The 12,631-nt window shown below is 41.4% G+C and overlaps 1 protein-coding gene across 1 annotated transcript in view; it reads left to right on the forward strand.

Annotated features, from left to right (window-relative positions):
• Positions 1-9,590, forward strand: part of eppk1 (epiplakin 1) — a 10,596-nt gene extending 1,006 nt beyond the window's left edge. Inside the window, exon 2 of the mRNA XM_048229003.1 lies at positions 2,667-9,590. Coding sequence (XP_048084960.1) covers positions 2,675-9,082 — 6,408 coding nt within the window. The 5' untranslated portion in view covers positions 2,667-2,674 and the 3' untranslated portion in view covers positions 9,083-9,590. The remainder of the gene's footprint in view (positions 1-2,666) is intronic.
• Positions 9,591-12,631: the final 3,041 nt, after the last annotated feature.

The raw sequence follows: 12,631 nt of genomic DNA on the forward strand, positions 1-12,631 counted from the left end.
AAATTTAAATGGCAGGCAAATGCAAAGTCATTCAATGAGCAAAGTGTCTCTTGCATTAACTAAAGCTGTTGTGTGGCACATGGGAGGACTGAGCTGAGCCACTGATGTCTGTGCTTAGGACCTTACTCATGATAAATTAGCAAATGGATTTGGCCTCATTATTAAATTAGCTTTAGTTAGACAAGACCTTGCAGTTTGCCCGCCATTTAAATTAGGACCCAAAGAGTGACATTACAAAATGAACTAACATTCTGCCTTCCTAGGGTGGATGCACTTAAGTTTGGTTTATACTTCTGCGTCCACTTGGCACAGTGGCTATGCCATTGGATCAATGCCATTGTGAACCTTTCGTCGTCTCCTGTGTCTGCGCAGCTCACCACTGAAACAGTAGTCAGAATGGAAAACTCATCAATTAAAGGATTTACACCAAATAGCATGTCTGTTGTGTTAGCAGGGAGATTGTGTACTGTGAACTGAGGAGAGCTTGTCTGTCCTGTTTTTAAGAAGAAGCTTGCAATGCCCCCTCTTGAACTGGAGTGGCATAGATTCTCAGTAGGATTTTGATCAGAGATTTGACTGAACCACTCTATGGTATTCGCTTCAATGTTATTACGTCACTCCTGTGTTTCTTCAGCTTTGTGCCTGTGGCAGTAGGCCTACTGTTATCAAGAATTTTTCCAAAATGCTACGCCTGCTCATCCCCTCACCCGTGAGAATGTATAACTTAGTCCAGAGGCTAATTGTTCAGTGAAGACATATCTACCATACATTTGAAAAGTTAAAAATGTTATGCATGAATTGACATCGCATATACTTTCTATAGTAAATATAGCAATGTTTAGCTAGTCATTATCAGCTTCTTTATCAGTTTCTTCTTTACACAGTGATGGTCAGGCTCAGTTGGCTGAGCCTCAGTTAGGGAATGCCTTACATGCCTTTCCATGACAATGGAAATATATTGACAATAGTTCCCTGACAATAGGTCCAGTAAGGACAAGTTTCTGTTACTTTTACTTTGAATTCCATTCTCCAAGGGTTTCTTGAGCTTCCGGCTTTCCTGGTTTGCTCAAACCAGCTGGCGAAACAGTTCCATGTCAATGCATGTCTTGAACACATAATTCCTTTAATTTTATGACTCCTGGGCATATCTTGTCAAGAAAAAAATATATTCATTAATGCAGCAATGTCATAATGATGTATCAGTGTCTTTAGTACATAAAGATCCTAAACCTCCCTTATACACAGAACACAGTGTAACCTCACTAATCATGATGAGCTGGCTCATGTATTAATTAATGCAATAATCATTTGTATTCCCACTAACTCAATTCTGACTGCTGCTCAGAAAGTTGTTTTGCATTTTATACCTCTTAGAATGCTTATAATTTAAAACAATTTGACAGAGCTTGCACAAAGTAAAGGGGCATTTGTTTGCATTGTGTACATGGTGAGGTTTGGAACACTGCCTGTTGCCCATGGGATGGATGAACTGTATCTCCCATATAATTGGTGTTGATAAATGCAGTACAACTGTTCATCATGATACACAAGGTATATTCACATTCCTCTGTTAGCTCATTAACTGGTTTTCATGACAGCTTGCCTGCATGCTTCTAGTAGAAAAAGTAGTGTTTTATGTCAACATAGGGAGGACACTTAGTTACATAACATAATTTAACCAGACAAATTTTACTGCGGGGTATGTGTTTTTGGAGATGTGCCAAGTCTATCTGGATGTAATCCAAACAGAAGTTTGCTGACCTCATAAAGTTAAAGAATACATATTTGTTTAAAATAATGGTCATGGCAAACACATGCTGTCGAGGGCAGCTAAATGAAAAATCACATACAGCTCAGCAAAGGCAGTGTCAGTTCTTGCCTTAGATGGACAGTGTTTTTGTCCTCTTTTTTTGAGAACTATTAAGCCTCTGGTTTGCATTTAGTAGCAATATTGAAGGGTGAGGGCCAACCATTTTAAGCCTGTATGCAGGCAAGTGCACAGACCCCAGGTGGTGCATCTGGATGCAGACCCCAAACACCTGCTTTACCCTTGGACTTGATAACATTTACATTACATGTATTCATTTATCCAAAGTGACGTACATGATATGTATTATCTCATATATTATATTACAAGGGCCATCCTCCCGAGAGCACCTCAGGGTTAAGTGCCTTGCTCAAGGTCACAACAGAGGGAGCCAGGAATTGAACCCAGAACTTTTCAGGCAACTGCCTGCTAGCCCAGCTCCTTAGTCACTATACCACGACCCCCCCCCCCCCCGCAGTGCCAGTTGTACAAGATACTATTTCTAATGTCATTTCTTTTTATTTTACCATTTTATTTTAACTTATGGCATCAATTTTCAATTAATGCTGTTCTCAAACAACTGTTTTTGAGTTCTAATTATGTGAGACTGCACTTTTTGAGCTTGAGCACCTGTCCCATAACATTTCTGTGTCTGGTCCACACCATATCATTGGTTAATCCAAAAGTTAATTTGTCCATTAGCCCAGATCAAAACAAAAAGACTGAAGATAAACATCACCCCATAACAATTATGCAATGCATTATGTAATTTTTAGCAGGCCTAGTTGGTTTATCTTAGCAGGCATTACAAATATTAATGTGAGGATATCTTTTTAATCTAAACTCTTTTTATTCACAGAACTAAAGATGGAGTCAAATGTGGCAGAAAATGGCCAATCCAGCAGTGTTGTGGCTGGTGTGTTTCTTGAGAAGACCAAAGAAACACTCACCATATACCAAGCAATGAAGAAACGTCTGCTGAAACCAGGGGCATGTCAAGCTCTCCTAGAGGCTCAGGCTGCTACAGTCGGCATAGTGGATGCCATTAATAACAAGAAGTTTTCGGTGGAGGAAGCTGTGAACAATGGCATAGTTGGGCCAGAGATGAAAGAGAAACTTCTGTTTGCTGAGAAAGCCCTTGTAGGCTACACAGATCCATACACCAATGAAGCCATCTCGGTTTTTCAAGCAATTCAGAAGAATGTCATTCCCTGTGATGTTGGAGCGAGGCTGCTGGAGGCTCAAGCAGCAACAGCAGGTATTTATGACCCTGTTGAGAAGACCTTTATTTCAGTAGAGTCAGCGAGTAAGAAGGGGTACTACGACAAAGATCTTCTAGACAGTCAAGAAGAAGCCCTGAAAGTGTTCAACGATCCAATCTCACAAGAACAACTTAACTACAAGCAACTACTGAAAAAGTGTACGGTAGATACTGGAAGTGGATTGCATCTCCTACCCATTTGCATTACCTTTAAAGGACTGCGCAGAGCAGTATCTTCTACGGAGCTCCTGGCATCAAAAATCATTGACAAGGACACGTATGACAACCTTCAAAAAGGCCAAACTACCACCCAAGATGTGATGCTCATGGAGACCGTGAAAGAATACTTGGAAGGAAAAGGAAGCATTGCTGGTCTTGCACTGATGTCATCTGGCAAAAGGATGAGCATCTACCAAGCCATGAAAGAGGGCATCCTCATGCCTGGAACAGCACTGATTCTTTTGGAGGCGCAAGCTGCAACTGGATTCTTGATTGATCCTGTCAAAAATAAAAAGTACAGTGTGGATGATGCTGTCCGAGATAGGATTGTTGGTCCAGAGTATCACACCAAATTGCTTTCTGCTGAACGGGCTGTCACTGGCTATAAAGACCCCTACACTGGTAATATAATATCCTTATTTCAGGCGCTATCAAAGGAGCTCATCATAAAGGAGCATGGAATCAGACTGCTGGAAGCTCAGATTGCTACAGGAGGACTAATTGACCCAATAAACAGTCATCGACTGCCGGTGGATGTTGCCTATGAGAGAGGTCTGTTTAATGAGGAAATGAATGCCATTCTAGAGGACCCTGGCGACGACACCAAGGGGTTCTTTGACCCAAACACAAAGGAAAATCTGACCTATTTGCAGCTGATGGAACGCAGTGTCATTGACCCAGCCACTGGACTCTGTCTTCTGCCAATCAAATCAGAGTCTGGTGGCTTAAACTACACATTCATTGACTATGAAACCAAACTGACTTTTAAGGAAGTCATGGTGACAGTCACCTATGGCAAATATATGGGAATGAAGACCTCACTTTGGGAACTAATGATGTCAGAGTACCTCAGTGAAAAACAACGGAGAGATATCATTCAACAGTACCGTGAGAGGACACTCACAATTCAGGTTGTCATTACAAAGGTGCTGGAGATCATTGAACATTCAGTAAAGTCAGCCAAGATTACATTTGAAGGAATAAGAGAAACCGTCACAGCAGAACAACTGGTAGAGGCTGACATTATTACCAAAAATGTCCTTCAACAACTAAGCACAGGGAAAAAAACTACCACCGACATTATGAAGGAGGAGGAGGTGAAGACATACCTACAAGGAAAATCAAGCATTGCTGGAATTTTGCTACCAGACTCACAGATAATGTCCATATATCAAGCCCAAACAAAAGGTAAACTAAGACCTGGAACCAGTCTCATTCTGCTTGAAGCTCAGGCAGCTACAGGTTTTGTAATTGATCCAGTCTCAAACAAAAAATTCTCAGTGAAAGATGCTGTAAAAAATAAAGTAGTGGGACCAGAGCTTCAAGCAAAGCTACTCTCAGCAGAAAGAGCAGTGACAGGCTACAAAAATCCACACGATGGCAAGACAATCTCTTTATTTCAGGCCATGCAGAAAGATCTCATCGTAAAAGATCATGGTATTCGCCTGCTGGAGGCACAGATTGCAACAGGGGGGATCATTGACCCCATAAATAGTCATCGCATTCCAGTCCATGTGGCATATAAAAGGGGATACTTTAATGTGGAGATGAATCAGATACTCAGTGATCCTACAGATGACACAAAAGGGTTCTTTGACCCAAACACTCAGGAGAATCTGACCTACCTGGAGCTCATGGACAGGTGTGTTATTGACTTTAACACAGGCCTCTGCCTCTTGCCTCTGAAAGGGAAGGATCACAGGGTGAATATACAGGAACATACAAAGACATTCAAAGAGACATATGTCAGTGTAAAATATGGCCGGTTCAAAAATAAACAGGTCACACTTTGGGAACTTCTGAACTCTGAGTATTTGTCAGAGGACAAAAGACAGGACCTGCTCAAACTTTACAAGTCAAGACAGATTACCATTGAGAAAATAATCACTTTGATTGTGGAAATGATCAAGACCAAAGAGGGTAAGAAGGAGCCAAGTTTACATTTTGCAACTCTGAGGAGCACCATCAGTGTTTCAGCACTCAAAGATGCAGGAGTTCTTGGAGATGAAACATATGAATCTCTAATTGAGGGGAGGCTAACTCAAGAAGACATTCTACAGACTGGAACAGTGGCCAAATACCTGAGAGGGACAAGCTCTATTGCTGGAGTAATTCTGCAGCCATCCAATCAGAAAATAGGCATCTACGATGCCAAGAGAAAAGGTCTCTTGACTCCTGGGACAGCTTTGTGCCTTCTGGAAGCTCAGGCTGCAACAGGCTACATCATTGATCCGGTGAAAAATGAAAAACTTACTGTGGACCAGGCTACAAAGCAGCGAGTGATTGGACCAGAGCTTTATGAGAAACTCCTATCAGCAGAGCAGGCAGTGATGGGGTACACAGATCCCTATAGTGGCAAGAAAATTTCACTCTTCCAAGCAATCCAGAAAGATCTGATTCTGAAACAGCATGGTATTCGTCTCCTTGAAGCCCAGATAGCAACAGGCGGTATAATTGACCCAATATATTGTATACATTTACCCATTGAGGTGGCGTACAAAAGGGGTTATTTTGATGCTGATATGAATAAGACTCTGACAGACCCCACTGATGACACAAAAGGGTTTTTTGACCCAAACACACACAAGAACATGACCTACATGGAGTTGTTGCAGCAGTGCACCACAGACCCACAGACGGGGTTCCTTCTCTTGCCACTGAAGAAAAAAGGAGAAGCTGAAGAACAAACACAAAAGGTGAAATCCATGGAAAAAATGAAAAGAGATTTTGAAAAGCACCTGGTGAATATCTCTATTGGCCAATACTCTGGCAAATGCATTTCACTGTGGGAGTTACTTCACTCAGAATACTTCAACGACTACGAAAGGCAGAAGATTCTGGAAAAGTATGGAATGTCTTCGATAACTATTCAGCAGATTGTTACACAGGTCACAACAACAATTGAAACTACTGAACGGAGCAACACAAATCTGCTTACAGATGAGGAAATTGAGAACATTTTCAAACTAAAGTCCATACATCTCAAGGCTGGGAAATTGGCAGGGAAGCAAGTGACAGTGTGGGAACTTCTGCACTCAGAATACATATCTGTCAAAAAGAGAACTCAATTAATACTTGACATCAAAGAGAGACGACTCACAATTGAGGAAATAGTTGTTCTAGTGACTGCAATTGTAGAAGAGGCGACTACAGAGAAACATAAGTTTAAAGGATTAAGCATCTATGAGGCCAAAGCCAAAGGACTGCTGACAACTGGAACATCTCTGGTCCTGCTGGAAGCTCAGGCTGCCACTGGCTTTGTCATTGACCCAGTCAACAACAGAAAACTGTCTGTAGAGGAGGCAGTTACTGCAGGTGTGGTGGGTGCAGAATGGAAGGCAAAACTGCTGTCAGCAGAAAGGGCTGTCACTGGCTACAATGATCCTTACACTGGCGGAACCATCTCCCTGTTCCAGGCCTTGAAAAAAGATCTTATAGTCAAAGATCATGGAATTCGCCTTCTTGAGGCACAGATAGCCACTGGTGGAATTATTGACCCAGTTCACAGCCATCGAGTGCCCATAGAGGTCGCCTACCAGAGGGGCTACTTTGATGAGGAAATTAACCAGATCCTGTTAGATCCAGATGATGACACAAAGGGTTTCTTTGATCCAAACACTAAGGAAAACCTTACTTATTTGCAACTAATAGAGAGGTGTGTGATTGACCCAACCACAGGACTCAGCCTGCTTGCAATAGTGAAAAAAGGAGAATTCTACTTCTTTATTGATGAAAATACAAAGACCATTCTCAAGTCCACCACCACAACAAAGGCAGGAGGCAAGTTCTCTGGACAGACAGCTTCGCTGTGGGAGCTCCTTTACTCCATGTACATCACTGAGGAGAAACGGAGAGATCTTGTGCAGCAGTACAAAAATGGAGCAATTACAATTGAATACTTTATGGAACAGGTACTGACAATCATTCAAAACAAAACCTCCTCAACAAAAACTGAACAAAAAGAAGAAAAGTCTACGTCTCAAAGCACAAAGACAACAACTATCACTACAACAACAACTAAATCATTCCATGGAATTAGGAAGGATGTGACAGCTGATGAGCTGTTGCAGTCCAAAATCATTGCCAAGGACCTTTATGATGACCTCAGTGCTGGCAAAGTCACTGTGGACCATGTGAGTGAAATGGACTCTGTGCGCAGGTACCTGCAAGGCACTAACAGCATTGCTGGAGTCTATGTTCAATCCACTAAAGAAACTCTAAGCATTTCTGAGGCCAAAACCAAAGGACTGCTGACACCTGGAACATCTCTTGTTCTGCTGGAAGCTCAAGCTGCAACTGGTTTTATCATTGACCCAGTCAACAACAGGAAGTTGTCGGTGGAGGAAGCCGCTGCTGCAGGCGTGATCGGGTTGGAATGGAAGAGCAAACTGCTATCAGCAGAGAGGGCCGTCACTGGCTACACAGACCCTTACACTGGCGGCACAATCTCTCTGTTCCAGGCCTTGAAGAAAGACCTTATTGTAAAGGATCACGGCATACGTCTACTGGAGGCTCAAATTGCTACAGGTGGGATCATCGATCCAGTATACAGCCATCGAGTGCCAGTAGAAGTGGCCTACCAGAGGGGCTACTTTGATGAAGAAATGAACCAGATCCTCTTAGATCCAGATGATGACACCAAGGGCTTCTTTGATCCCAACACCAAGGAGAACCTCACATATCTGCAGCTGGTAGAGAGGTGTGTGAGAGATCCTGTCACAGGACTCAGCCTGCTTGTAATTGCAAAAAAAGGAGAGTTTTACTTTTTCGTTGATGAATACACAAAGACCATTCTCAAGTCCACCACCACAACAAAGGCAGGAGGCAAGTTCTCTGGACAGACAGCTTCGCTGTGGGAGCTCCTTTACTCCATGTACATCACTGAGGAGAAACGGAGAGATCTTGTGCAGCAGTACAAAAATGGAGCAATTACAATTGAATACTTTATGGAACAGGTACTGACAATCATTCAAAACAAAACCTCCTCAACAAAAACTGAACAAAAAGAAGAAAAGTCTACGTCTCAAAGCACAAAGACAACAACTATCACTACAACAACAACTAAATCATTCCATGGAATTAGGAAGGATGTGACAGCTGATGAGCTGTTGCAGTCCAAAATCATTGCCAAGGACCTTTATGATGACCTCAGTGCTGGCAAAGTCACTGTGGACCATGTGAGTGAAATGGACTCTGTGCGCAGGTACCTGCAAGGCACTAACAGCATTGCTGGAGTCTATGTTCAATCCACTAAAGAAACTCTAAGCATTTCTGAGGCCAAAACCAAAGGACTGCTGACACCTGGAACATCTCTTGTTCTGCTGGAAGCTCAAGCTGCAACTGGTTTTATCATTGACCCAGTCAACAACAGGAAGTTGTCGGTGGAGGAAGCCGCTGCTGCAGGCGTGATCGGGTTGGAATGGAAGAGCAAACTGCTATCAGCAGAGAGGGCCGTCACTGGCTACACAGACCCTTACACTGGCGGCACAATCTCTCTGTTCCAGGCCTTGAAGAAAGACCTTATTGTAAAGGATCACGGCATACGTCTACTGGAGGCTCAAATTGCTACAGGTGGGATCATCGATCCAGTATACAGCCATCGAGTGCCAGTAGAAGTGGCCTACCAGAGGGGCTACTTTGATGAAGAAATGAACCAGATCCTCTTAGATCCAGATGATGACACCAAGGGCTTCTTTGATCCCAACACCAAGGAGAACCTCACATATCTGCAGCTGGTAGAGAGGTGTGTGATAGATCTTAACACAGGTCTGAGTTTACTTAGTCTAAAGAAATAAATGAGAGCCAGGAATGTTCTTTTGACCGGGTCTTTTCAGTTAGGAAAATTTACCATGTGCTTTTTTCTTAAATACTCTACTGCAAATTGTGAGAAGGTCTATTATTTACTAAACATTTGCTATTTGCCATTTCATGTACTAATTATATTTATTATATGTGCCATATATCAGGTCTAAAAGGGCCTCAGATAAGTCATTAATAATAAAAAAAGAATGTCTATGATGTTGAAGGTAAAAAATATTGCAACTACTTTATGATGTGTTTACAAAATCTGTTCTTTCTAATAATGTAACATTTTTTTTATTTGTATTTGATACACCTGTTAAATTCTGAGTAAAATAACTGCAGAAGATTATTCATGAGATAAATAAAAAGGTTTTAATCTGGAATTGAATGAAAATGTATATAACTTTAATGCTGACTTTCTTCATGCTTTATGGCATACTGCTTTGCACAGGGCAATAAAAGAGAAAATAAAATCCTCTGTGTCCTCATAACTAAAACTAACCAGCTGACTGTACCTCTTTTATTTCTTATTTAGCCTACATTTTCTAAAACTTATAGGATCAAGGACTTAAACGTTCCGGTCCTTGATTGTGATCTTGGCTGAATCGCGTTTGATGCCGTTGTAAAATGCATAAACACAGAGACGGTTGATAAAGTTAACTATAGAATCTTTGATAAACACACACCTTGACCGCATTTCGTTCTGCGCTACCATAACTTAAAAAGTTAAAGTAGCTGTGTCTCGACGTTGCTTGGCAACCATTCAGATAAAGGACATATATTTCTTGTTGGAAGAATAATTATCTATAAATAAATTGTTACATTTCTCTTTGCTGTGCCTTTATGAAACTTTGCCAGGTATTTATAGTACAGGCATGAAAACGGGTCAGGGGTGAAAAAGGTGAGAAGGGTGCGTGAAGAGGGAAATGGCCATTTCATAGCAAAACAAAGCGAGTGACACTGTTGCCAATAGTGCATAGCTTCCTTGGATTATAAAGTTGCCTAAAACCAGAGATTTATAAAGAAAACAAACTACAAAATGACTAATTTTTACAAAAAATACCTTTATTTCTTCTTTTTCGCTTTCGTGAAGGGGCCCACTTGCGCTATTTGGCAACATGCTTCTGCATGGCCCTCCTCTCCTCTCAGTAGCCTAATCTACATGAGTTTTTTTTCTTTCTTTCTTTCTTTGTGCCTGAAGTTATCAGACATTTCTGAAGATTTCATAGGACTTTAGAGGGCAGTTCCAGCGTTATGGATGTGACAATTGGACTCATATTGGTAAACAAAATGCCTTAGAGTGGGGGCAAAATTAGTATCAGTGAATTAAATAACTAAATGAACCTAATAATGAGAAATCCTCAAATGTCATATAATCCATCCTAAGAATACAAGGCATTTTATCAGCATTGAATGAACACAAAAGTGTGTTTTTAAAAGGAACCTATGATTCCATTTGAATGAACACAAAAAGTGTGTTTTTGAACCTATGCTTCATTTTCGTAATGCATTATGTAGGAAAAACTGGCGTTATGGGTGTGACGGTTTCACGTTATGGATGTGACGTGTCTGAACCAGTCCTCGACAAACTACATAAAACACATAATTAAGTAGTGAATTTTGATATGAAACAATTGAAATGGTAATCATGAAAAACTAGCGATGAAATTATTGCTTCCTCAGTGCCCACTAAGATCCACAGGAAGAATCAGGACAACAAGTCATTTAAAATATAAAAAAGAAATTTATTTTTTTCTTTTACCGTCATCAATTTTGGTCAGTGATTCCCGGGTTACTGAAACACCAGGGAACATGAAACTTGGTGGCCACTCCCCTAAATAACTAGCCCTACCTGAACTGTTGCACCCAAGAACACACACACACATGCACACACACACACACGCATGCACGCACAGTCGCACACATACAGACAGGCAAGCACACACACACATAAACACATACAGACAGGCAAGCACACACACACATGCACAAACACCCACCCACATGAATGCAGACACATAAACACACAAACACAGGCACGCATACGCACATGCACACACACAGACACACACATACACACACACACACTCTTATAAACAAAAGCAAACTCACATATGCACACACTCATTTACATGCACATTAGTTGCAGGAGTAGGAGATGGAGACAAACTGACAAGCGTGATTTATTTTTGCGAAGAGAATATGCAGGACTGGGAGGCGGTCATATTTTGTACCGCTATGCGGTACATCTAGTTTATTGCTGCCCTTACTCATGTTACTCTGTGGGTATTAGCTACAGAGGACCTGACACTTCAAATGCTGTCATATCGCGTCACATTTAAAATTAAACTTACAAAAAACAAAAAAACATATTGCTTGTTTAAAAAAAAAAAAAAAATATAAAATATATATATATATATATTATTACATTGTGTGATCAATATACCAGATTAAATGCACAGGGGTGCAAATAGCATACACTGATATTTGTAACAGACGAGGTACTTATTGCTGTGTGCACCGAATAGCATACATTGATATTTGTACCAGACGGGGTACTATTGCTGTGTGCACCGGGGTACGAATAGCATACATTGATATTTGTACCAGACGGGGTACTAATAGGACACATTGTTGTGTGACCGGGGTATGAATAGAATTCACTTTTATTGCACCAGGGTACGAATAGCATACACTGCTAATTGTACCAGGGGTGCAAATAGCCTTACCCTTTGTAAAATTGTTTTGAAATGTTTTAACCTGCAGCCTAGGCCACAAACACTGCTTTTGTCTTCGAACTCAACAAAACGCACCAGCCCAGTTTAGGAGTATTTCATTCAACTATTTAGTTATTCATATTAGCCTTTGCTATTTACCTTATTCCGCGCGCAAATATGGGGGCGCTAGCTTTGCCCACATTGTCTCCGAACTTCCGATTGAGCAGTACATCCATTGCGATACATTGAGATAGCAGAGCTCTATCGAGATGACTGGCATCATATATTATGGGTCATCCTAAAGTTAGGAACGTTTATTTAGGATTTTGGTGACGTAAGACATTTCTGTTATACAGCTTTCCTATCTGAAGTTAGGAAAAAACTGACTTTGGAGCGGCTGTTCTGTAAGTTAGCCTCTCTATCCTCTTCTGCCGTGTTATCCCAATGAAGCTAACTAGACGTAGCTAGCCGACCGGAAGTTTAAAGACAACGTGGAATTTTACAAAATGGGCAGGGCTGAATAAGGTGAATAGCATCTCCTCGCCGGGCTCACATTCCAGCTGACATTTCAGACGCTTCGCGTTGCGTCGCGGCATAGGGGCTGCATTCACATTTGTTGTTGGATCACACACGTTTTTAATGGGGCTCTGACAACGCATCAAGATGCGTTCGCCTCTGCGCGTGATTTGTAAACTCAGTAACCCCATACCTCCCCAAACATTTTCTCATCAGATCTGCGCGAACCACGTAAGTCCACCATTTTGTAAAAGGCGAATTTCATTTTCATTTTTGTCATCTTTACGGTCTTTACATTATACATTTCAA

This window comes from Alosa alosa, chromosome 20, assembly GCF_017589495.1.
Source record: "Alosa alosa isolate M-15738 ecotype Scorff River chromosome 20, AALO_Geno_1.1, whole genome shotgun sequence".
Classification (NCBI taxonomy): Eukaryota; Metazoa; Chordata; class Actinopteri; order Clupeiformes; family Clupeidae; genus Alosa; species Alosa alosa.